The sequence below is a fragment of the Physella acuta genome, unplaced genomic scaffold (assembly GCF_028476545.2).
Source record: "Physella acuta isolate Inbredline_101_S28 unplaced genomic scaffold, ASM2847654v3 ptg001344l, whole genome shotgun sequence".
NCBI classification, from domain to species: Eukaryota; Metazoa; Mollusca; class Gastropoda; family Physidae; genus Physella; species Physella acuta.
In genome coordinates, this window is record NW_026732859.1 from 12,232 (window position 1) to 39,694 (window position 27,463).

Below are 27,463 nucleotides of genomic sequence, written 5' to 3' on the forward strand. Positions count from 1 at the left end.
TATTAATACTATCCACTTTTAGCAGGATTGGACTACAAGTGTAGCAGTATAGAATTGCTTTTAGACCAATTTAAAAATAGGTTTACCCAATCCCAAACTTTTCAGTAATAATCATCCACACTATAAAATGTGATGTAATATATCTTTTAATGTTACACAAATAAACGTTTGTAATTAATTAAATTTTAGTTTTCAGTTAAAGCCCCCCCCCCCCCCCCATTACAGAAAGTCAAATCACATGAATTATAACACTTGTATCGGATCTAGTCGGATAATATTGGATTTAGTAGAACTTGGTGAAATTTTATTTCTTAATTTCTGCTAATGATGATAGACTCAAGCATGAGGAATGAAGTATAAATAAGAAGAGACAGATTGCAACAATTATACTACATACCATAACAGATCTTGTCTACCTCTACTTCAAGCTATTTGACTGAAACTGCAAGTCAGTGAAAGCTAACTGAGCATAAAGCTAATAATTTTCAAGAAATTATGACCTTATATGTCTGTGTATAAAATTTGCAGAGGCAATAAACAACAGGGCAAACAACATTCATGCATCCTTGGGTAATGGGGTACAGTCATAGACATACTTGGAAGAGGCATACTGATAGTTAGTCAAAAAGTCATACAGGCTCAAAATTATTTTAAAAAACTAGGAATCTAAAGTGTAGACTAATTATTTTACTTTTACTCTTTGCTTGGAACACAGTAATATGAATAATGGTATAATTTGTACTAAAACAATTAAAAAAAAAAACCCACTGAATAGAGTTTATGAACTTCATCAAAATAGTACATTATAAAAACTGAATAAATGCAATGATAAATAATTTAATATGCTATTGATACAATAAATTAAAAAAATACTTTGCCTGATAAATGGGTATTATCACTGATATTGGTTTATATCTCTATTAATATGTACAAAAGATTTAACAAAAGGTAGTCTACCTATTTAGAGCAGGATAATGTGGATACAACTATGGCTTCTGACAGGTTTTTATTACAAGACCAATAACAAGAGTTGTAGCATACCACACTTTCTTCATTGAGACAAATATAAACTTTAGTATTACATTAAATTCAATATTATTGCAATTCATTAAACACAGCCAACAGGATGAATATTGGTCATAGACAATATTTAAAGTAAATAATATATGTTTTGACTTCAACCTTCATTTTAGGATGTCTGTGAGTGTACTTGTCACCCCCAGGATAAAAGATAATGCATTTTTGATAACCACAGACAACATGAATTCCAGTTCTTTCTTTGGAAAAATAAAATAAAAATTATTTTGGGGGAAAAATCTAATATATCCATTTCCCAACTATCTTCACGGGAGATTTAATGCTTAAAACAAAAACCACACACAATCTAGTTTTTTCTAAACATGTGATTCTTTTTAAAAGTAACTAGCAGATTAAAAAAAAGTAAAGAACAGTTTAAACCAAATGCACAGTACATTTTAAGTTATGGAGCATTTCAGTCAACAAAATATTTTTAAAAGTAAATTTTAAATGCCAACCATTCTTTTCACAAACTCTAATTTCATCTTACAGCATAAAAAACATTTAGCCACATTTTTGACTTTTAAGATTTGATAGAGATGAGCAAACTTTACTTCTGTATAAAAAACTTCCAAAAGTGGATTGGTAAATGTATGGTATTTTAAATATCTCAAGTTTCACAGAAAAATACTTTTGTGTAATCAGAATTGTTGAAAATATGCTATTGAAGAAGTGTGTTTAATTCGTTTAATTTAGAATAAGTTCTTTTTGTTCAAATATAAAAATGCTTTGTTTTAGAGTGAAAGCTGCCCTAAAACTAAAAAACATTTTTAAAAATCAAATGAGAGAAATCTTATAAAAATATAAAGTACATGGAGGAACATATTTAAAACTTTAAAGAAATAATATTAAAAATAATTGCCAAGAGAATTATAACAAGTGAAATATTATTGCAATTTTATTTCACTTCCAAAACAAGTTTAAATACAAAAGTAGGAATTGTATGTTTTCCATCAGAGAATACCTGCCAAATTAAAATGAAGCAGTACTTTTTGTTACAGAGTATTGCACTGGCAGATAACAAGTATGAACACCTTTCTTGCCTTGTATAACAGTTAATGACTAGATCCAGTATTTTTCATGAGTTCATCATACATCCCTGTACATTGGTTCTCACAAAACAAATGCACTCAATAATGTAACAATTAAAACTAAATATTTATTAACAAAATTTATTAAGACTTAACATGTAGTCCAACTCAACTTGAGCGAGAAAAATAGAACTGCAGCAAAGTCTGGAAGACCAAAATGACAGCCATACAAACCCATTCTCTAACCTGAAGACCTCCTACAGCACTGGCTTGATTTGGTTCTCTTTCAATTGGAAGGTGTTGAGACTCGGGCTTAGCCTGAGATTTTTGGATGTCTACCACTCGGGACATCATGTCATTTAATACAGCATGCATTTCATCTTGCATTTTAGCTATCTTAACCAAAGTGTGAACCTCCTGTGTGACAAGTGATGTCCGTCCAGCCGAGTCTGTTGTGACATGTCTAAAAGATGGACTAACAGAACCTGGTTTGGAGTCCCGAGGTATTGTATCACCACTTTCAACTGAAGTTTTCAAAGGAGATACCTGTGTGTATTTCATATCCTCCCTAAATGATATTTTAGAGGGGCTCCCCCTGTTGTCAGTAGATGGGAGCCTACTAGCAGAAGTTGGGCCATGTCTTCTTGTTCGTTCAGGAGTTGAAGAAACTTTGTTTTCTGGATAAAGCACATTTACTTTTTGATGATGGTCTGTTTTTTGGGTGGACTTGAGACCAGCATTTTCTTCTTGAAAATGACCCTTGTGAGATTTGTTACCATCAGATGCACTTAGTATATCAGAGGGACTTGACTTTCTATTTGTGTTCCTGCATCTGGCATCATCAGACTCTAAAGATATCAGTTCAAAAGTAAAATTAGCTACAAGTTTTCTTGGCATAACATTCAATGATAAAGAGCCAAAAATCCTAAGGTAAAATGTATAAAATATCCAGTGGTTAATATTACAATTGACCTTAAAATTGTTAATTAAGTTATACAATACTAGCCGGACCTGCAGCATTGTTATCAGATGAATAGCTGTCATCAGTGGCAAGCATTGAATGTCTACTGAAACCTTTGACAGATGTGGCAGGCCAAATATGTGGCACTGTATGAAATGTTTGGGTCTTTATGATGTAATCCTTCTCATACTGAATACAGTCAGTCATAGGATCCCATGGTCTAGCACTGAGGATATTTAATCACACTCTTGATGTATGCACTTCATCAACTGATAATTCACTGAATATAGCAAAGTCATTGAAATGGCAGGAAATGTTTACTAGTATTAACAACTGGATGTATTTGTTAAGGATGTTGTCAGTAGCTGTTTGGCAACAGTAAATGAGTCTAGCATATTAATTTCCACTCAATTACCCCCTCCCAATACACTTCTATGGTTATTACCCCCTTCTCTCTCGTGAATAGCTCAGGTACATGTTACTAGCATAGTGAGAAATCTGGCATTTTCTAGATTCCTAAAGAATACCTGAAATTTTTATTTGTGTAGGTATTCTACAGAATGGCTAACATTTCCTTAACACTACCCTAGTTTAATCCATATTAATATTATTTAATGGTTAGGTGTAGTGTTAGGACAAGGGTTAAATTGGAATTAAAGCATCAGGGGGTAATATATGATTGAGTAATTGAACTGCGGTAATATAAGGAATGATGGGGAATGATCATGTAGTAATTGATAAGTGGTGATGTACTGCTCTAGCACTAAATACTGGTTGAATTTCTTGTGGATGGTGTCAGTCACTGCTGCTATAGGTGAATGGTATTTAATTAAAGCATAAACACTGGTAAGTTTAACAACCAAGGGTTATTTAGTAAAGGAGACAAATGCATACTCCACATGTTTGTAGATCCATTTGTTTATAGCAGGGTCAAGGTTAAACCATTTTGGTATCCATTCTACTTTGTTTCTATGTCGCTCTTTGGCCTCATTACGCTGTTTCTCTTCCAACTTATGTTTTTCTGAAGTGGCTGCATGCATGTCTTGTATGACCACAGCATCACTAACCTTCTTCCACAATCTGTTAAACAGAGCCAACTCATTTTATTAAACAAAAATGTTCATAAAATACTATCTAAAACTAACAAAACTAGTTTTTTAAAAAGAAAATACTAAGTACCTTTCAGATTCATTATCTCTCTGTAGCTCTATTGGTACAGTATACCTCACTAGTCTTTTGCTCCTTGTTTCAGGGGATGGATCCCAAAACAAAACTTTTTCCTTAAAACAAATAATTATCAAAGCAACTGGTTTTTGGGGTTGCTTATGTGACTTAAGTACTTGCATAAACTGAACTTAAATTCTAAAACATAAAACAAGTTTTAACAGTGCAAGATCATTGATTTTTCTAAACATGTAAACTCTGGATTTAGATGTGTAGTTGTAATGTGTGCCAATGTAACTGATGCATACTAGATGTGTAGTTGTGTCCAGATACAGTTTAACAAATTTAATTCCTTAGGGGATATAATGTCACAAGTGTTAATCTTTTTTAAGTTAATCACATAAAACAACAAGTTTAACTTGATTTTGCCTCTAAAAAGAAAGATAAAATTTATCTACAACTCACCCTGTTTGTTAGCTCCTTTATGTAAATCTGCTGGTCCCAATGACCCTCAAATGTACATAATACCTCTTCTCCCATTATAATACGTCCAGTGATACGATTTGATGCTTCTCCATTACTAAAAAAGGGCTAAGGATAAAAAATGTTAATGCAAAAATTAAAAGTGGATATTTTTCTACACAATTCATGCTAAGTTAGATTCCAGACCTATACAGCTTTAACAACTTTTTATGAATATAAATTAACCAATAATGTTCAAGATAGTTTTCATCGCAGCACAACTGAAAAAATGGGCCTTATTACCATAAACTATGACAAATTTACACTTTAGAGACCTTGCAAGAAGCAATTGCTTGATTAGCAAATCCTGATTTTGCCAGATCATAGCACGGACTTGACTCAAAAGAGTACAAGCCCAGCACAATCGTTTTGGTCTACAGATCTCCTGCCAACGTACCAAAGCCTATGCAAAAACATTCATAAATATTGCGGTACTCCAGATTACGCCATTCCTGGAAGAATACCAATATGGCCACATAGAAACATGTTCAGAGATAAATACAATCAGACCAGATAGAAGAACATCTACAGACTTTGGTTCAAAGCATATTTGTGTATTTGCTCAATGTGAAAAAGACCAATGTGCCATGACTTTATTACTTGTCTTAACCTGTTAATAACAATGTAGGCTACGTATCTCAGAATGGTCATCTTATATTTATATCCACCTATTTAGAAAAAAGGGAGGATGTTACATGTTAATGCTTGTCTTTGATGGTTGTTACCTAATCCTAACCCTTATATATATCAGTGATGTTCCTTGAATGTTCTGAGAAATGTGTAAGCTGTGTATTTACTATGATTTACTGTGTATTTCATTGGGCAGTTACTATTGCTACATACCCACCTCTCCCGTCCTGTACAATTAGACGGGGGGGGGGGGGGGTTATAGACAAGATGAAGAACAATAAAGAATAAACACAATTAGCAATTATTTCTACACTTTAATGCCACGATATAAGTAAAACACCTAACATTAAACCGCCACCACATGGAATACAATGAGGAAAATACTACTATTTACAACTATAATAAGAAGTCCTTAATGTGACTACCCTACTTGTCCCTAAAGGTCAGTTCTACTCTACAAACATCTTGTGGCACTGCCCCAACTCACGAGATCCTCTTTGGTCAGAAATATTTCCCAGTCATAAATTACAGACTCAGTATATGAAGCCTTACACCAGCGGTCTGCTTGGCCAGACCCCAGGTTTCTCACTGCCATAAATCACAGCTCTGGACTGACCGCATTTAACTGCCTAATAGTGGTGATCAAGCGCTGGTAACGTCTACCATATTTATGGGTGTCTTCCCCTCCTTTAGGGTCAGACCTGGTAAAAATCCCAGGGGTCGTAACATTATGAACAAAACATGGTAATCAGACTTGCTAAATAAAGTGTTAAGTAAACTTGATGGTGTCTACTGTTTTAAGTACAAGCTGAGTAATGTAACAGTAACTAATATGGTCATCACACTCCCCCCAATATGCACTATTTTCCCTCTGTAAAGTAAACAATAACACATCTAATTTCTAGGTGATCACAAGAATTCTTGCACTAGGGCATCAACTGTTTCACAGACAGCAAATTTTCATAAGTCAAAAGATCTTAGTTGTGTGTACAAACCTTTAATTTAAAATCCAGATCACAGTGGTAGCCAGTTTTAGGACAGTCTATGGTTACTTTTCCACCCATTTCCATGGTAAGTGTTCCCAACAATATACCTAATTGGATCAACAAAAAAGTGCACTAAGAATAACTGATGCTTGATTGAAAAACAAGTTACTACTAAGAAAATGAAATAAAATCACCAAAAGTTAAAGCTAACCTTTGCAATGAGCATAGGGCATTGTTAAATAATAGTCTTCTCCTCGTTCAAGAAATGTTAAAGTTGCCACTCCATCCAAGATGGCTGAGATGGAATTACCTGAAACCATGTAAGGAGAAAGTAATGTCAGTTGGCAGAGAAGCACAAATAAACATGCCATCTCCCACCCAATTCACTCTTAAAATGGATAAAAAGGAGCATGCCAAAAATACAATGTCAACTGCACTGAACTAAAAAGCAGCTAAGGAGCTTATGATTTTTAGCCCTTGCCTAGTGTCTGAACGATAGGGGGGTAAAAAAAAAAACCAACTTTGGTGAACGCGTGTGGACTTAGGGGGGGGAGAGAGGGGGGATAGATGGAGGGTTGATGTGGACGACCACATGTGGAATTTAACCACCAAATATTACATTTGATGATTTTAAATTTAAAAAAAAAAATGCATATAAAATGTAGATTATACATTAAATTGGCAGTTCTTGTGGTAAATCAAATGTATCAGATATGTAGCTGTTTATTGCTACATCTAGTCGTTTCTTTTCAAATAAAAAAAACAAAATAACCATGTTACCATTAGATATTTAACCCTTTCCCCGGCAACATATTTGGTACCCTGTCCCCGGCAACTGGGTGGATCACACCCAAAGACTTTCTTATAGTAAATTCTTTTCTTTGTTCATTGTGGGGTGGGTAACAATACTGACACAGTTAAGGTATTCAGGGCATTGTGGCCATGGGGAACACAAGACATGTTGTTGTCAATGGGAGAACTGTAATATGATACTACAGGTTGATGGGATTCTCAAGCAAGAGTTAACCTGTGGGTGGACACATGTAGTGATTTATACTCTTTGCTGGAGCTCTGACTTGCAGTTACAGACAGAACTGTAGTTTAGAGTTACAATAGATTAATGAAATGCAGGGGTAAGCTTGCCTGTGGGAGGACATATATGGTGATTTGTACTCTTTTAGGGAGCTCTGGAATGTAGAGACAGTAGAGCATTTTAGAGTAACTTGACATTAACCCCATTATGAGTACGAATGAGGACAAAAAGGCAAAACAACTTTGTAATGCTGCTTGAAAGTTGATACTGGGCAATGAATTGATCAAACTGGGAGTGGGGTAGGTGTTCTACAGGTTGTGACCCTGAGAGTAAGGTTTATAAGTCATTAACGTTATTGAGAACACAACAGAAACAAGTCTTGAACTTTTTTGTCTAAACTCAAGTGCTAATGATAAAGGAATATATTTGCCAGTTTTAGTATAGCAGGTGAAAATGACCAACAAGTTTTGAGTTTGAACTATCAGTATCAGAGGTAGTGGATGAAGAATGGCAGCCATCATTACTTGAAGACAATGCTGGTTCAATTTCAAGCAGCTCTGATGATGAGGTCTACCCAATATACTGCATTTCAACTATCAATAATGTGAACAGTTGGCACTCATAATGAAATGAGACTGATGGTGCAAAGTGAAGAAAAAGAAATATTTTCAGGAAAGACAAAGTAACAGTACACTAGACCACTGCCAGAAGTGCAAATCCCAAGAAAAATATAAACAGCCTGACTCAAAATATTTCTTCAGTGCATGTATACAAAACATAATACAACCGATATTTGACTGCATTAGCAGAGATGGAGAGAAAGCAAGAGGAGACACTGGCACTCTGCAGAATAACAATTTAGTTGTATGTCAGTTCAGTACTGCTTATGGAAGTTTTTGAAGGCAGAATTTTCTATGAAGAGATTCAGCAACCTTCTGGGTCATATTCACTTTCACAACAATAACACTAACAGTCCATCAGGTTCATGGTATATTTGCTTCCATTATGGTAGATACTCCATACACATTTGGCAGGGTGTTATGTTTATGGAGAGATCATTACTAATTGGGAAACTGGTTGATTTTAGAGGTGGGAGAAGATTTATCCAATACATACCAAGCAAAATTCTGATAAGTATGGAATTAAAATATTTTGGGCATGTGACTCATGTAACACCACTAAAAGGGTGCCCATATTTTGTCAAAGAAAACTAAAGTTCCCTGCCAGCAAGAGGAAATGTCCAGTTATTTTAATTTTATCTAACAACTGTGCTCTCTGAGGTGCAAATTATTAAAACGTGTTAATGTTCTATTATTTTATTACTAAAGTTGATTACTTCAAACCTATTGGATATTTTTGTTACTCAAATACCTTCAGATTGTTAATTTATAGTTAAACTTTGAAAATGTAACACAACGACTTAACCCACAATGTGTAAAAACAAATATTTAGAAGCCAGTTTATAAGTTATAAATATTTTTTTCCATTCAAAATTGTGTACGGGTGTGTAAAACCCAGTTGCCAGGGACCGTATAAAAAAATTTCAAACCCTCATAAAAAATTTTTTTACGCATAGTTTTAAAATTTACAACCTCCAATGTGTTCATCCCAACCACCTTATAGATGGGAATGAGGCCCAGAAAAAATTATAAAACAAGACTCGAGATATGAGCAAAAATATAGCGACTTCGGGTCGATTACACCCAGTCGCCGGGGAAAGGGTTAAATATCAGCCCATGTATAATGTGCCTTGGTCAGGTGTGTAGGGCTAACGGTAAGCGCGACCACAAAAGGAGGAGAGGCAATTTGTTATGGAAACATGCAGTGTAAAGTTAAGTAAAAGTAACATAATGAAGTCACGTTGATTAGCCAAATTTACCCGAGCCAGAGCCCATATGTTGTTGATAGCCACAAATGACAGAAAAAATTTTGGTCTACAGCATCTGTTATTTAGATAAAGTGTATGAATGCCTGCAATCTCTGACCCTTTATAAAAATAGTGGGTAAAAAAGCCTTAAAAATTGAAAGACAGGGTACACAGCGTCACAGTGCGATTACTCTTTCAGTAAAGAATAATTTTAGATAGTTTTAGCACATTCATTTGGTAAGTTTACACGCCGTATACTTACGAACTTCTTGGAAAAGTTTAATTCCCAATTATTATTTAGGCCTAGTAATAGATGTTACTGAAAATATCAAATCCCTATATTACATTACCAGTTAATGTTGTATTGCATGTAAATGAATTATTAATTTTGCAGCATGTTTTGAGAGGTCTACTAAATTTTTGTGGATGTCCACAATGGGGGAGGGGGGTGTTCGTCAAAAGTGGCCGCATGTGGACGGTGCAGGAGTCTAAAATTCCAAAATTTTGTGGACGTCATGAATAGATGACCCCTAAGATGAGGGGTTGGGTAAAAAATTAAACACAACAAGTATATGCTGGAAAAGTATGGATGCTAAACAGCGAATGACTTGTTCAGAAAACAATTATTTTCAGTATTTTTCTAGGTGAGAAAATTACAAGAAGATGTGTGCTGGGAACAAAGAACTCAAGCCCATTTCAGAGGCGACAAATGAGAAACATGGTTTTGAATTTGAATGTTGATGTCAATGCAAGTTTGAAGTCAGTTGACAATATTTCAAAGTTGCAATTCTAATAAATTCAATAGATGCACATATGGATAAGATGTTTTGACCTGATCTTCCAATTTCAGGGCAACTGAATAAACAAATGGTAAGACATTAGCGGATGTATCTCATTTCACTTTTATATTGTCAACCAGCATTTTTAGCTTGAGTGAATTAGTTTTGATTCATGCAGTAGTTATGTAAAGTAAAAAAGTAAAGTTCTCATTTCAAACCTGACAGTCTATAGGGCAAGTGAAGTAGAGTTCACTTGTTTCTCTAACCTCTGATTATGAAGGGATAGTGTGGTCTGCACTATGCCCAGCCACCTTTACTTTCCCTAATGTGAGTTAGGTACCCATCAGAGTAGTTATTAGGGGAAAGAAAATATAATATTAAATGTGAACAGGACACTAAAAATGGGAAAACATTTCTCCCTCTAGACTAAGTTTAAATCTTTAAATTAAAAAAAAAAAATAATTGAACCTACCATAAAATTTAGACTTTGCCAAAATACAACCATTAATGTTGAAACCATCATGCCTGTTGGTTACATGGAAGGCTGAGATTGGTGGATGATGGGATATCTGAGAAAAGTTTTATTTATTAAATGAACAAACATTTAATAAAAGTTTATAGTCAGAATTTACTAAGTGTATTTAATATTTTGCCTACCTGTTCAGAAACATAAAAAGTCCTACTGTTGGTATTAGGGTGGACCCAGTAGCAACGAAATGTTTCTCCTATTATGGGATTATAAGGCTTTTTCAAACCCTAAAATTAAATAAATTGTATTGAAAAATGCACAATGATAAGTAAAATAAATTTCATTGAAGCAAAGAAAAAAAAACAAAACATACAGACCTTGGGTTTTTTGTAGAATCCTGACAAATACCACTTGACTACCATTTTCATTCTTTCAAGAGCAGTTTCTTGCTGGACTGCCCTAAAAGTATGAGATTAAAAAGAATGACATATCAACTAATCAAAATTTTGTGTTCTCAAAACATCAAAAACTAAATAACAGCAAGAGACTTGAAATGAAAACCTACTGTGATAAAATATCAGCATGATAATAGTAATCTGTTAATTTATCCAGGAAAGATCTTGGTTCCAGTATAAAGGTTGGAAGTACCACTTTAGATAGGTCCATACCCGGACGTACCTTGAATGACAAACAAAACCTTTGGTTAAGAACTAAGTCATTGGATTATAATACATCTACTGATGATTTGAATGTTGATAAATCTCAAAAACCTGTTTCACTAAGGTCCAAATTAAACTTTTATTTTCGTCATCAACTTCTTCTGTTTGACAAGCATCTCCTTGCTGTGGATAAGAACAAGTCAAAGTAACAGAAGTAAAGTTTGTAATTGAAATAAAATTACTTAAATAATCCTGCACATTATGTCTAGAATCAAATACTTTAAAAAAATTTCAGACAATTGATCAATGAATATCTACTACTAGTCAAATCAACAGTAACTTCTGGCCTTGCCTTTGGTCAAAACTGTATACACCTGAAATTTCCTAAGTATTTTTTTAAAATGCATAACCAGAGATGTAGAAACAAAAAAAAAACAAAGCTTAGAGCAATAGAGTACATCCCTTTTTATTATCTGTGTGTAGCTAGGAATAATTTGTGCATCTCACATTTGTAAGAAATTTTTTTTTTATGTTTTGTAATTTAAGATAGTTTTGTTATTTAAGGAAATTAAACTTTACAGCTTGAATTATACTAGTTAGTTGCACACAATTTTTCAATTGATGAAAATGACAAAAATAACGACAGGGTTGTATTAATGGGACTAAATGCTGCAAAACAATACCAAATTTATGTTTATTGGATAAACGGTTCTCTAGATATGACGGTTTTAGTGTAAAAATTGCGGGGACAACTAAGCCTATGGAGAATGAAACCAAAAGTTGGTCACGTCGAGAGTACGAAAAAAGCGAATGGGAAAATCTTCTAATAAAAGGCATAATTATAATTTCTCAAAATTATTACATTATCGCAGTTTAACTTTGCGCGCGTCTAGTCTAGAGCGAAGAGAGTAGGTTACGTAAGACTAAATAAATTGTAATAAAATGTTTTTAAACAATCTAGTTTATTAGCTTTAAATATATTTACGCTTAAGGAAATACCAAAGCTAGATTAAACTGTCAATGAAAGCTTAATAATAAAAAAAGCCTAAAATTAAGTAGGTTTACCGTTTAACACTAATTAATTACTAGATCTAGATCTAAATGTAAAAAATAGACTCTAGTTAACTAGTACCTAGAATCTAGACTAGATCTAGATCTAATCTAGAAAATCTAGTACTAAATACAAATAGCTAGACTCTACCCTAGAATCTAGACCTAGACTCAATCCCCATCGCCATCATATCTCTAAACTCTAAAGTTTAACTAGATTTAGATCTAGAATCTAGATTTAAATGAAATTCACGATTATTGAATTTTTTACGGACACATGCATGGTGCATTAAAATTAAATTAATTTAAAACAACAAAGATCTAGATTCTAGCTCTACTCCAAAATTCAACCCTGATTGTTCATGATCTACGACGGGCGCGTTCTAGATTCTATCTAGATCTAGATCTATTGAGAGACATTTAAAAAAAAAATATGCATCATGACAAAACTTGATTCATTAAAAATAGGCCTAAACAAGTAAACATGGATATTATTATTAATAATTAATGGTTTAAATCATGGCACAATAAAGAGTAGTTTAAAAATGTTAAGAAACAACAAGTTACAGTATAGTATTTAAACTATTTATTATAGCATACATGGAAACTTATGCCTACATTAAAAAATTGAATAAAACAAATTCATAAACAGAGTGTGTCTTTTTATTTTATTAAATATATAGGAAAGTCCCAAAGTTTACAAGCTTTTAATTTTAAGAGTAATGTGTGAATAGAAGCAACAATCTGGCTAGTTTTGTGTACAGTGTAGGATGTGTAGTCTCAAAGTCAAATGAATAAGCTAAAGGCTGATTATGTATGAATATATTAATTAATAATTATTAATACATGCATCTGATTTACAGGAATAATAAGATATATCATAACTACATATCTGATCAGTCCTGCTAATAAGATGCATATATTATTATTAGATATATATTTATGATATTGACAAACATGAACTTAGAATTTTATTTTGTTGAACAAGGAGCAGTCACAAAAATGTATATATAAATTCTTGTGTTTTATAAAGAGACTAACTTTGTGCATTGCAATGGATATAGCTTTAATTTATTAAAAATTGTACAATATAACTTCTAAAGGAACATTGCAATGGATATAGCTTTAGTTTATTAAACATTGTACAATATAACTTCTAAAGGAACTTGTAAATTAAAACTCAAACAACAGATGCTTACTGATCATATCAGTTATTAAAGTAGCTACATTGAGTTCTGAGTCTTCACTATTTTCCTCATCAATTGACCAATAACTTTCAATAAGCAATTACAAATCTATCAAGTTTTGTCTCACTAGCTGAGAGTCTTAAGACTATTCTGCCAAAAAACAAGGTGTCATTGTCATTTATACATTCCCACTTGTGTTTTAGCAGTTGGCCAGTCATATCCTCTCCATTGATAATTTTAGCTAACACTTGTTTTTGTCTGGTCTCCACATTGCAGAATATTTTATCATAAATAAATAACTGACCTTTTGCCAACTTATCAACATCTATCTTTAACTTCTTTCTTTATTTATTTTCTTTCTTGATTCTTCTCTTCTTTGTATGATTTCACTTTCAATTTCTCGCTGTTGGGTTTTGTGTGATCTTTGCCTGCTAGCACCTTCAGTTATAGCAAAATCAATTAGCTGATTTTGTTCATTGATACTTTTTGCATCAAGCCACTCCATTGTTTTATTTAATTTAGCTTTAACCTTTTCTCACAGATAGTGGTGTTGCCTGTGTTTTTATTCCTACATAGGGTTCATTGAAATAACTAACCAACTGTTGCCAATTTCTTTCAGGGTTTGATTTTAAGAGCATGAATTTTTTTATGATTCTGTTTACAGAGTTTCTGTTAGCAAAATAATTTTTTGTTGTTTTTATATGTCTGTTTCTATCTAATAGCTCATCAAGTACCTTACATCAGAATACCTTTGATAGAGATTTACTACATTCAAGGCATTCTTCTTCCCCATTCTGTCTTGCCTATAAATAATGAAATCATAAGTAGTTAGGCCTAATTATAGTTATACTATTTAATTTTTGACAATGGATACCTAAAAAAAATTAATAGTTCTGCTTATAATATATTTTATTATTTAAAAAAAAATACACGGACCTTTTGAAGAAGGGCATCGATACCACTAATTAAAAGAGTGACTGGTTTTTGTAACGTCCGCAAAAAATATGTTACTACTAATATATCAAGTTATAGGCTTAATAAAGTTAATTAAACTTGAATAATATTAAATATATTAATATATTTATTACAGTTATTAGTTAAACAAAAATTAGTGTGTTTGTGAGTGCTTAAATAAAAGAACAACTGAGTAATAATAAGCTAGTAAGTCGAAAACAACGATATGCCTATTTTAAAATATATAGTATATTTAATAGGCCTACTTAATAGGTTGACAGACATGCAATATGGTGTTTTATTAACAAGAACCTTACAATTTAAACAATAATTGAATCCCTTATTTTAATTTTATCAATATTAATCATGTATAAAGCCTTTAGAGCTAATTAATTAACTAGGAAGTTCGGGGCTTAAAAACTAGATTTAAGGCTGAACGGAGATGCGTGTTAAGCGGTATCGATATTACTAGTATTGGTCTACTTTGTGAGACCATTTTCTATATTTTCTACATTGTTAATTATTAACAAAAAGAAGTCTACTAGTGCATTTAATTAAATAGATAAATATATTACACTCAATCCATGTTTAGTTTAAGTGTGTATCTTTTTACAGTATTTTATTTAAATAGCTCGATTCCCAGTTCGATCATGATTACAGCGAATTAGTCACAACTAGAGCGGGCCTTCAAAACGTTACATATTTGTATAAATGTGTTTTGTATTAACATTTAACACAAGATAATTACGTTAGCAACATTTAAACTCCAATTTTGTAAGTGTTCTTTTTTTTTAAAAGCGTCAATGTCATAAAATTTATTATATTTTACAATCAATCAATCGGCGCGGAAAGGGGTATAAAAAGTATCGATACCGTTTAAATAGTGTCATTCGGAGGATTGCTTTGTGAGACGAAGTTCGTAGTCTGCTAAAGCGTAAAATATTACAGAAAATTAGACTTAAGCAGAAAAATGGATTATTAAAATAATCCTAACAAATACAGAGCTAGTCCGAGTGTTAAAATATTTTATTACAATTTTTGAAAACTTACCTTTTTTAGTGGCTTTTGTTTTGACATATAGAAAAGGGGTCTTGAACAAAAAAATAATCTGCCGTAAGCGGCCGCATCAAGTCGTTCCGACTAAAGTTAAAACGGGTTACGGAATCACGTGATATCTATTTTAAAGCCGTTTGATGCGCTATGTGTAGACGGCTGTAGACGTAATTATTTTCTTTGTAAACGAAAGGTTTTGAGACTGTGACGTCATATTTTCTTGGTTTGTGCAACTAACTAAATTATACTCTCTAAGGTTTTCACTTGAGTGGCCTAGATTACTTGCTTTTATTACATCATGCTGCACCTTAAAATATAATTACGCAACTTTTTATTGTGATTGTAAAAGCTATACTGCCATTTTGCCTATGAAACCCATCAATCACCTGCATTATTATTCCCCCTCCCACTTTCTGTAAGCTATTTCAGCACAAAGATTGTGGGTCATCTGACTTAGCAGATAATTGGCTTGACTAAACACATGCACACCCAACACACTGTAAAATCTGGATGGAGCCAAGTGATACGCAAAGAACAGGGGAGGAAAACCTGAAAATGTCTCTTATTTTTTACTTGACTCATGACTTGAGGGGTTTTGTATTGTTACTAGTTAATTATAGAACTAATCAGTATAAGAACTAAATTGTACTCTTGCAGTTAACTTAGTCACATTGAGTAATTTTATTTTACTATAGGGGAACTCTGTGCATTGAATTGTCACTTAGTCTTAAGGCTCAATTATTTCAAAATCATTATTATTTTAAAGGTTTTAAACTGAGTTGTAGAGTATTCATCAGACCTCAATGATACCTACTTGTAACTATAAAGTTATTTATTAATGTTACTGTGCTAGCTACAGAATTGATATTACTACCTTAAGATTTGACCACATTATCCCTTCATATGCTGAGTTCAAGAAACATGAACTCCACTTCATCTGCTCAATGGATCGCTAGGTCTAACGAGGAATCTTTAAATGCTCATCATACCTGTCAATCAGTTCACGGGCCAGTTGTTATAAATAATTTCATCTACCTATAATAATTTGAAACTATTCCTGCAGTCTTAGTTCACATGACAGTCAATTACATATTTTACTATACATTTATTTATCCCAGGTGATCAAAGACCTTCTGTGGACCAAATACCTATGATCAAAGTACTGCAGTGGTCAAACCACTTATGGTCAAAGCGCATCTGTGGTCAAAGTCAAATTAATTTATATCACACACAAGCCATAGAATGAACTTACAGATAAGAATTATTTTCATTTAATTATTTCCTCACCTGACCAAGCTCTTCTACTTCATTTGAAACATAAACTGTTTCTTCAACTTTAGGTATACTTTGTGGTTTGCTTTCTTCCTCAGCCAATTCAAAGTCAGATTCACTCAAGCCTGTACTACAGTGATCTAAAATAAAATTATGAAAGCTTTGAGTAAAGTAAGCACAAAACAAACAATATATATAACAATATTAAGACCAGTGATAACGAATGTTGGTGAAATCTGGAAACTAAAAATACAAGAGAAAACATTCAATACATAGGAGAGAAAAATACTTTTGAAAATATGGACAGACATGAATGAAAATGTATAGAGTTAATGAGATATACAAGGACCCTAGAAAAGTGGCATGTGTTAAAAATTGTTTGGCCATTTTAAAATAATAACAGAGGGGTAAAAATCCCAGAGGAAAACTGCTAAAAGGCAGACCTATGCTTGGTGAAAAGCCCAGCATGATGTAGACTACTTTAAGTGGTAAAGAATAGAATAGGGAAAGCTAGCCAATGCTAATTAACCAGCAATTTCTTGACACTTTGCAAATCTTTTGTTTTAAAACAATAAAAGAAATCAAACTGTTTGATAGATGGCTCAAGCATTGGAAGTTCTGCCCCCATTTGTGGTTAATAACATCCATGATAAAAAGATCAGTAGGTAGAAATGTTTTGAGGTTGAGATTTGTCTACAGACAGTGAGGGTTGGCCAACTGAAAGGATCAGAAATTACTGAATTAAGGTTGATACACTTGGCAGATAAATCCCTAATATCTCATAATGTAAGAGACCAATGAGTTTCTAGCAACTGACACTGTTTAATAGGTTGATATTTAGTAAGATTATTAGAGTTTGTATGAACTGTTTTTTTTTAAGTACCAGAAAATATATTACAAATGAAGAAATTCTTTTAGAATTAAAGCTATATCCATAGCTTTCTGAAGGAATAGAACTAAAATATCTTAACTTCCATTTGATTGCATGGTAACAAGATGTTATGATTTGAGTAATTTTTTAAAGTGATAACAAACCATCATCATCACTAAAGTGCTCAAGGAGATCCTCTGACTCTTCTATAGTTTCTTCAGTATCATCAATCAAACAAGAGCTCATATGTGAGGCTAATGTTGGAGGTATGTCTGGTGCTAAGGCAGCAGTCAGATCAGTGCTTATGTCATTTGGTCGTGAGGTTGTACGTTTAATAAGACTCGTGCACTTTAAAGCAAGCTCTAATCCATCCATCCAGCACTTTCCTTTACATTAAGGAAGACATTAGGAATAAAAATTACTAATGTAAAAAAAGAGCATACAATAATTTTAAAAGGAAACTTTGTGAATTATCAAAAACAAACAAATCATACTTTTCACCAAGAAGTCAAGATAATGGTCTCTTAAAATAACTCAGCAGAAAAGCATTTGCCTGCCACTCAATCCCTGAATATCCATTACCCCAAACAGCCTAAATCCTTAACCACATTCTCCTTACTATATGTAAACAACTTGTTTTTTTTTTTTTTTTGCAAAAAAAAAATTATTATTATTATGAGCTATAAATATTTTCTACAAACATAATGCTCTTAAAAAAACAAATTAACATAGGACACAACACTAGGCTTAATCCATTTCACTTAAAATAAACAGTGCTTAACATAAATGCACACTATAAAAAAAAACAACAAAAAAAAAACAACCTTATTCAGAACAGAACACATGAAAATATAATATTTGATCCTAACATTAATGTAGCAATAACTCTAAACTTTTAAGTGGAAAGTACTGCTAATGTCTTACCCTAACAATAGCTTTGTTATTAAAACAATCACTATAAAAATTTCTTACATCATTTTGCTTTGGTTTTTACTTCATTTCTGAGCATTGTGTACAACACAAAGTAAAATGAATTTTTTTAAGAAAAAATTAAAACTTTAAGTTGTTGTAAATTTATTTAAATGCCAATATATATTAAGTTTTAACAATATATTGAACGCACTGTTGAAATAATATTATTTAAGTTGCAAATAATCAGTTGTTGGGGAAGATGAAAAATGTATGGTTTTGTGTAGTTTCTACCCAGTTTATTTGTCAGTCTCTACATAAAACAATAGTTTTAAAGTTATCTCAGGACATAAACATATGTGTGATACCTTGGTTCTCAGATGGTGCACGAAAGATGGCATAGGACATGGGTAAGGGCTGAACAAATGCACCAATAGTTTCTCCTTTTGGTCCCTTAAAACATGAGAAAAGAAAAATGTTAACCCTTTATCTACTGACGGTACTTATAAGTACCACTTTAATTAAGCGCCTGTATTATTTTTAATTTAAGACGAATTTTAAAAATTATTGATGTAATTGATAGTATTATCTCCCTTGAGTAACAGGTAGGTGGAGGGAACGATGTTTTTTTTGAAAATTACTGGTGTGGCGCCATTTTCAATCTCTACCTGTATCGGTAGTTCACAATTGTTCTGTACATATCTCACATGTGTTCCTGATTTCCCTTTGTTTTACCTTATTCTTCACGTTTTCAACACCGAATATTTTTTATTGGCATCTTCAATAGTCAGGCAAATGCATCTAACTTCTAGTTATACAATTTTTATCAAATTGTCTTTGTAATAGATCGATGTTTACAAGTGGACTTATAAGTACCGTCAGGGCACACGGACATTTTTTTAGGATTTCTTGGAAAATGCTGATTTTCGATGTGGAGTGACATAAATATTATTTTGATAATTAATTATCGAAATGTACTTTAAAAAATATATTTATGCATTTATAAGAAGGTTAGCATAGGGTTTTCTTCAGAAATATTGTAATTAATTGCAGATTTCTAGTAGTAAAAGAATAACAAGAATAGAGGTGGCAGTTGCAGGCTCGTTTTCTAGGTTTAGTATACGTTATATGTATACCAAAGTCTAGTTCTAGAAGTAAGATTTGTAAGTTATATTTGTTGCAAAAAACTGTCTTGCATACAATAGCTAGCGTGTACGTAATGCATACATGTAGACTAGTAATAGTCCATACATCTGCATGTAGTATAGATCGTTTTGTAATTTTGAATCAGTAAACACAAAACAGTAGGCCACTACGGCTATTCAAAACACATTTAGCTCACTTCTATTTATAAAGTTTACACAGTAGTGTAGACTTGTCATAACATTCTATTAGGCTACAATTACACTAGTATTACTAGTAGTAGTGTACTGAATGACTAGGATTTCGTTTTCAAAATATTTGTTTATGCGGCTCATTGTAATGGCTATTGGAAGCCTCCAGCAAAAGCAGGTTCAGTCCGGCAACTGTTGCCACACCAGAAAGATGACAGACAAGAATTACTCAGCAATGAGGAATGAGGGAGCATGCCATGTCGGCACCTTTTGCTGTGTTTGAGGTCTAAGATGTGTTCCGATAGAAAATCCAGTAAAAATCGTACTCAAAATATACTTTTGTGCGTGTTTATGTGTGGAAACTACAAAAAAATGATTGTTATAATGATTGCCATGTTATTATTTATTAAGTTGTATCGTTTTCTCCTGTTTTGTAAATTTTTTTATTTTTGGAAAAAATGTCCTACATTCCTGACGGTACTTATAAGTACCAATACATGTTTGGGCCCTTAAAAATTTATGAAACAAAATTTCCTTCGACATATGCTTTAAATGTGCACAAAAGCAATATGATAACACATTGTTTAAGAAAAAATTTCATTCAGAACATAATTCCGTAAACAAAGGGTTAAATTTAGAGAATAAAAAAATTAGATATAATTATTTTCCAAATACAAATAAAGGAGTGATTTAGCAATAAGAGTTGGGAAGGCACTTCCAGTGTAATCAAGTTAAAGAAATATAGAAGTTTATGAATGGTTTTTTTTTCTCAAAAGAACAAAAATAGGTAAAAAGTTCATAAAATATGCTACTTACAAAATAATTGTATAAAACATAAAATTCTTTTCTTTTTTTTACTTTCTTGTATACAAAGTATAGAGGAAGTATTGCAATCGTGCAAAAAATCAAAATCGAGATTTTCACAAAACTCTAAGTTTTACACCTCCATGAGTAGGAAAAACATAGTTTTGCAATTTTTTTCTGTGAACACGATAACTTGAGTGCAATTACAGCTAGGTTGATGTAATTTTATGTATAAATAATATATCAAATCTATAGTTCTGTATCAACTTTTGAGCAATATCCCTTAACGGGAAGTGTAGTTTATTCTACTTTTGGTTTTTCAAAAGCCTATAACTTGAGTACAGTTTCTGATAGATAGACGAAATAAATTTCAGATATAAGTAAAAGATTGTGTTCACAGGCAAAATATGTACAGACAAAATTTCAAAACTATATTTTGTCTACAACGGGAGGTGTAAAACTTTAAGATTTTTAAAAATCAATTTAGATTTTTTGTAAGATTCCAAAACTTTCTCCATATTACGAGAAAGTAAAAATTAAGATAATAAACAACGTATATTGATATACAACAATGATTAGGCAATTTGACATCAAAATGTTTGTTTCAGATTCTTCTGTTTATATATAACATTGTCTAAATATTCTTTTTACATCATGTGTGTTTATGGTGAATTGAAGAGATTAATGTGTTTCTTTTTTTTTTAAATTTAGGTATTATCTGTTTTCATTTAAAATAAATAATGCTTGTCGATTGCTTTTGATCAATAATAAAATTGTTTAAAAATTTCTTTTTATAAATGCAAACTTTAATTCTTGGAGTAAAATGTTGATATTTTTAAAACAATCAACTTAAAAAAAATTTTTTGGACCTAAATCAATTTGCTTTATCTTTCATTTTTACACGTTCCACATTTTTCATTAATGTATTTATATGATTTTCCACAAATAGATTCCCTAAAAAATTAAAGAATCAGTATACCTATTGGTAAAAACCATACTATAAATTATCATGGCTTATCATTAAGGACATGGGCGGGTGATGAAAACCAAAATGCTTATTTCTAAACCTAATGCTATAATATCTAGCATATAGTTATGACTCAATGAGTTAAGTCTAAAAATTAAAAAAAATGGCTAAACATTTCTCCTGCCATTGCTATGGTGGTGTGGCCATCTTGGATTGTTTTTATTTTACAATTTTAACAATGAAATAACTTTCTTAATTATTATTAAAATGTATCTAAATTTTCTCTAGTTATTCTGTATACATATACCAACAAAACTGATAGAATTTTTTTTTAAAAATTTGTATGGATTTTCTTTTACAGTTAAATTGGTGTATTATTAGCACAAATTTTGAATTTTATAAAGAGGTTTTCAGAAAAAAAATTGTAAAAACAAAAGTATTTTAAAATTTTAAAATGTAATCTATCACTGTATCAGGATTGTTACCAATATGTATCTCTATAATCCTGCAATTTTTATTGAATTTGCAGAAGCCACTTTTGAGTTATTTTGATGTTAAAAAGGTAAATAAAATCCAAAGATGGGTTTTCTGCAATTTTTATTTATTTTTAGACTTAACTCATTGAGTCATAACTATATGCTAGATATTTCACTACTTGCGTACCCGTCCCCACGCATTGCCGTGGAAATGGAAGTAAGTCTGACGAAATATATAAGAAGGGTTTCATCCATGTGTTACCAATTTACAAAGTTATTTTTTTGCAACATTCTCAAGGTGACGAAACTGTACAGAAGGATTTCCTCGCGTTACAAAGTTATTTTTAAAAATGTGACTTTATTTTTGTATGTATAGTGAAATATTGCACCCTCCAGTTTCGCCGCCCTTGCGAAATTAAAAAAATGATTTTTGCATGAACCCTTCCGGGTAGTGTTCTAATCTACTCCCCAAAGTCTCATGGCGATTGTATGAACAGTGTCAAACAGCAATCAACTTTATTTTTATATACTGTACATAGAGAAAAATCACACCCTCCCGTGGCGCCGCCCTTGCAAAATTAAAAATGAATTTTTCTTACAGAACCCTTCCATGGTGTGTTCTAATCAACTCACCAAAGTTTGATGGCGATCGGATGAACGACGTGAAACCACATTCGACTTTTATTTTTATATACCGTATATAGAGAAAAAACAAATTGCGCCCTGCCAGGGCACCACCCCTGCGAATTTGAATTTTTTTTCCGCAGAAACCTCCTCAGGAATATTCTCAACAACTTCCCAAAGTTTCACGACGATGTGATGAGAGGTGTAGTAATGCATAAAAGACAAACACACACAGAGACGTACATTGCTTTTTATATATTTAGATTAGGTTGAGAAATAAGCATTTTATTTTGGTTTTCATCATCGGCCCATGCCCTTAAGGTGAATGATTATGCTAACTCTAGAAATATTAATATCCCTAGCCGTTGAAAAAGAAGGAGGGTTGAGTGTTGGGCTATCAACCCCACCTTGTAAAAAAAACAAGCTAAAGCAAATGCAATAACGACAACCCAAAGTAATCTTGGTCAAGGAAGTTCCTCTTTGAATAAGTCAACGATGCATAGTAGTGAAAGTTTCGGGGAAACTAGTCTGCTGATTAAAACTCGAAATGCCCAAAACAAAAACCAGATTAGGGTCCTGGTACAGCAGAACTCTATACGAAAGCAGCAGACCTGCACAGGTGGGTCAGGGAATGGGAAAGTTCAACATCAAAGTTTTTGGATTAAGTGAGACACAGTGGAATGGCAGTGATCAATCAAGGCTGGCTACAGGAGAGAATACTCAGCTAATGAGGATACAGCCTACCAATCTTCAGAGTGTAGCACTTGTGTGCATGGGAAAAAAACTCAGCATGCTTCAATACCAAGGGAAAAAAGTAACTTTAATTCAGTGCTATGCACCCACAGCATTCTGACCACACCATTGCTTTATATACTGGGTGAAGAAACATATGAACTCATCTGCCCTATGTATCTTAAGGTTTTCTTTCTTCTTCTTCTTCGTTCTTAATTATTAGTGTTGAAGGGGATCGAGATTTATCTGCCAGTGGGTTTGAACTCGAGACTTTGTTCGAATTTATCAACCATGAGCTTTTTGCCGACTCGACCACGCCTCCAACACAATTAAGCGTTACGTGTCAACTGGTTATGCGCCATTGAGGCCATTGACTCCGATTTCAGCCTGCTTTTTCTTTTTGGATTTGCTTCCATAGCATTTGTCCAACCAAGAACAATCTACAAGGCAGCAGTTGTTTAATTTTGGAGTTGTCTCTCCTAGAAGAGTGGCTGTCCCCAGCTAACGAGCCTCATCTGCCCGAGGGTTCGAACTTGAGACTTTTCGGTTTAGCAACCATGAGCTTTACAGACTCGACCACGCCTACCCCCTCTTAAGGTCTGAAAGAGGAGCTTTACTACGGACCTAATAATGTTGCAAAAGATGAGGAGAAAATTACTTGTACATGTTCCCCAAGACTTCATGCATCAAAATGTTGAAATTAAATTCACAGTAGACCTCTCTCAGAGGCGAAAGAGCCTGCACTGCATAAAAACACAACAATTCAAAGGAGAAATCCCTCTATGCTAAAATGAAGTGATACCAGAAACCTGATCAGGAAAACAGAAATCACCTTTTACAAATACAGAAAAGCAAATGCCTAATATTTTAGTTCAGTGAAACTCACTAAATATAATAGTTAGACTTAATTGGTAATCAAATTGTTAACATTGGTGATTAAATATTACACAGTGAGAAACTAGATAAAAGAGAGAAGTTATAGTTGAATAGGTAACAATGAGGTTAGCCAATGCTACGCAGTAAAGCACTGAGACATTAACCAAATAAAATAACCACATTAGAAGGATAAAACCCAACCAAAAAAATCTAACTTGAAAAACCTCCAGATGCACACTGCATAAAAATGAATATTATTACAAATGTTAAGAAATAAAAAGGTTTAGCAGACAAGTTCTGGAGTCACATGCTTTTAAAAATAATTTTTACATTATAATAAATACCTTTGTTGCCCAAATGGACTGGTCCAGTGGATGAAACAATTTAAAACAAAATCCCTCTTTTTTTGAGGGCCTCTGCAGAAGCTGACAAGTGTTCAGCAAAATTGTACCAACCCAGTGACCTGTCTGTGGACCATAATATAAAGGCTAAAAATAAGAGTGGTGTATTAATGAATTAATGAACAGTGGACAATTGGCAAATAGCTTCCTCCTTAAAATAGGGGAGACAATATATGAAAGGGTTTGGAAGCAGATGTCAGTCCATGTGTATTGGCCCAAGCACAAGTCGTATGATGGTAATGCTGACAATGACTTTATCCCTGTATTTGTGAAGCTAATTGGTCTGATCTTTCACATATCTCATCAACGTACATGTTACAAGGCAAATCATTGCACTTGGAGTGGTGGTCTTGATCCTCTCTGGCTAGACTGTTCTGTCATTACAAAGTCTTTTTATCTTTTGCTTAGTCTTAACTAAGGCATTAAAATAACTCTATGTCCAACATTATACTTAACTGTACACCTACTTATGGATGAGCATAGTTTATTCAACACAATAAAGAAAAACTCTACTTCATCAACTCAATGAATATTAAAGTCTAAAAGCAACTTTCTTTGTAAAACATGGATAAACTGTGTGTTATTCTTATTTACCTAGCACAAAAGATAGTACAGATATTAGTTTTTTAAAAAGAGTATAATTTAATTTTTAAATAATTCTAGTAATGTATATATCATCACAGACTGTAAGAATCGAACACAGAGAATAAATAACTAGAATAAAAAATACAAGAAGATTTACTTTCATTTTTTCACTCTTGTATATAATCAACATTGATGGTTTGCAAACACACCAAAGTTTAGTCCAACTTTTCAAGGTACCACGAACTTTTAACCAGTCAGCCATAAGAACAAATGACTGATCAGATGCTGAGTTCATTATTTCTCTAGCCACTTCTTTCTTTTGGCTTCTGTAACTTTTTTTCTTCTCCTGTAGATGTTATAAAAATTATTTATCATCCACTTAAAATACTATAACAATAAATAAATACAAACTGAGTGTTGAAGTTCCTTACAGCTAAGATTAACCATAATTAAAATGGATGGGAGAATTATAAAAGTTAAAATCAATTATAAATATTGAGTATGTTTTAAAAGTTATTTCTTTACTAGGCATAATGCCTAGCTTCGCTTAGGTTTTCAAAAACATTTGAGAATTTGAATACTTAATTATTTAGTGACGTCTGAGGTGTGGAGTGCTTAAATTTAAACAGTAATGCTAATTTTAGAGAATATGTTGTTGTTCTTTGTTGTTTAGAGAAAATATTGGAAAGTTCAAAATGTATGACTAAAATGGAATTAGAATTACAGAGGTTCCATGAACAGTATAATAATAATTATATTACATTGACTTTTAAAATTAATTAACATATTTAATTAGGGTACGTAACTTAATTAACAACTTGATTTTATACTGAAACAAATGCTATACTTCATCATTTTCTGTTTATGTTTAAAATAGTATATAATTGTTTGAAAAATAATTATTTTTAAAAAGTTACCTCCCTTGAAAATTAAACGAATGAAGTATGTCTTTGTTTACTTTTTCACAAACAATTGTTTATAAGAAAATATGTCATCTGGACAAATCTAACGACCCTAAGGGTTTTTTTTTTGACGGGAATAATGTTTTTTTGTTATCCTCCGGGGTCGGTCTACGACCTCACAAAATATTAGGGAGATTGTTCGTCAATTTATTTATATATATCTTATATAATGAAAATTCACTAGCGGTCACTTTTTAGTCCTCATCGAATGCTTTGAGTCTGACCAACAATTTTTCCATACGGCCTAGTCATCTATAGAGGTGCATGCAAAAAAATGGCCAGATAAATAGAGATTGAGTATCCTAAACTTTATGTTGAAATTTCCCTGTTTTTCCCATAAAATACAAAGATTATATAGGGAAATACGACTGGTCAGTTCTGACCCATTTGCAGATTTTTCCCGGATGTGGCGAGTTTGTTCTGACACCCCTAGGTGTTCTCCTACCACCTCACAAAATATCAAGGGGGTCGTTCGGCAAGAAATTTTTTCGTTTTATAGCTAAAAAAAGAGATTTTCACTCGCTGTCATCTTTTAGCCCTCGGTGAGGGCTTTGAGTCAAACTGACAGTTTTCCCAAAAGGCCAAGCCATTTACACAGGTGCATGCAAAAAATCAACCAGACATACAAAAGGTAAGTGCCCAAAAATCTTTGTTGAAATGACCCTGTTTTCCCCCATAAAATACAGAGATTATATAGAGAAATACGACTGGTCAGTTTTGACCCATTTCCAGATTTTTCCCGGACATGGCAATTTTTTTGTGACACCCCTAGGCATTCTCCTACCACCTCACAAAATATCAAGGGGGATTGTTCGGCAAGAAAGTTTTTTGTTATATAGTTCAAATAAGGAGAATTTCGTTTGCTGTCATGTTTTAGCCCTAGTCGAGTGCTTTGAGTCAAACCGCCAGTTTTCCCTAAAGGCCAAGCCATTTACCTAAGAGCATGCAAAAAATTAGCCAGATATATTGAGTTTATGTACCCTAAATTCCGCGTTGAAATGACCCTCTGTTTTTCCCGTAAAATACAAAGATTATATAGGGAAATACAACTGGTCAGTTTTGACCCCTTTACCAAGTTTTCCCAGATATGCCGAGTTTTTTGTGACATCCCTAGGTGTTCTCCTACCACCTCACAAAATATCAAGGGGGGTCGTCGGGCAAAAGTTTTTTCGTTATATAGCCCATATAAGGCGCCGGTCAGTCGAGGTCAGTTTTGACCCCCTCTTCG

General features: G+C 32.8%; 1 protein-coding gene across 5 annotated transcripts in view; it reads right to left on the minus strand.

The window, feature by feature from the left end:
* Positions 1–210: 210 nt before the first annotated feature.
* LOC131958610 (oxysterol-binding protein-related protein 8) overlaps positions 211–27,463 on the minus strand; it is a 44,723-nt gene continuing 17,470 nt past the window's right edge. For all 5 annotated transcript variants that reach the window (XM_059323728.1, XM_059323729.1, XM_059323727.1 and 2 more), the window contains 17 exons: positions 25,431–25,619; positions 24,632–24,754; positions 18,843–18,927; positions 17,730–17,951; positions 16,710–16,834; positions 11,290–11,361; positions 11,085–11,197; positions 10,897–10,978; positions 10,708–10,806; positions 10,523–10,619; positions 6,583–6,681; positions 6,381–6,478; positions 4,699–4,824; positions 4,249–4,349; positions 3,964–4,149; positions 3,120–3,295; positions 211–2,956 (listed from right to left, as the gene is read on the minus strand). In XM_059323728.1, coding sequence (XP_059179711.1) covers positions 2,277–2,956; positions 3,120–3,295; positions 3,964–4,149; positions 4,249–4,349; positions 4,699–4,824; positions 6,381–6,478; positions 6,583–6,681; positions 10,523–10,619; positions 10,708–10,806; positions 10,897–10,978; positions 11,085–11,197; positions 11,290–11,361; positions 16,710–16,834; positions 17,730–17,951; positions 18,843–18,927; positions 24,632–24,754; positions 25,431–25,619 — 2,673 coding nt within the window. In that variant the 3' untranslated portion in view covers positions 211–2,276. The remainder of the gene's footprint in view (positions 2,957–3,119; positions 3,296–3,963; positions 4,150–4,248; positions 4,350–4,698; positions 4,825–6,380; positions 6,479–6,582; positions 6,682–10,522; positions 10,620–10,707; positions 10,807–10,896; positions 10,979–11,084; positions 11,198–11,289; positions 11,362–16,709; positions 16,835–17,729; positions 17,952–18,842; positions 18,928–24,631; positions 24,755–25,430; positions 25,620–27,463) is intronic.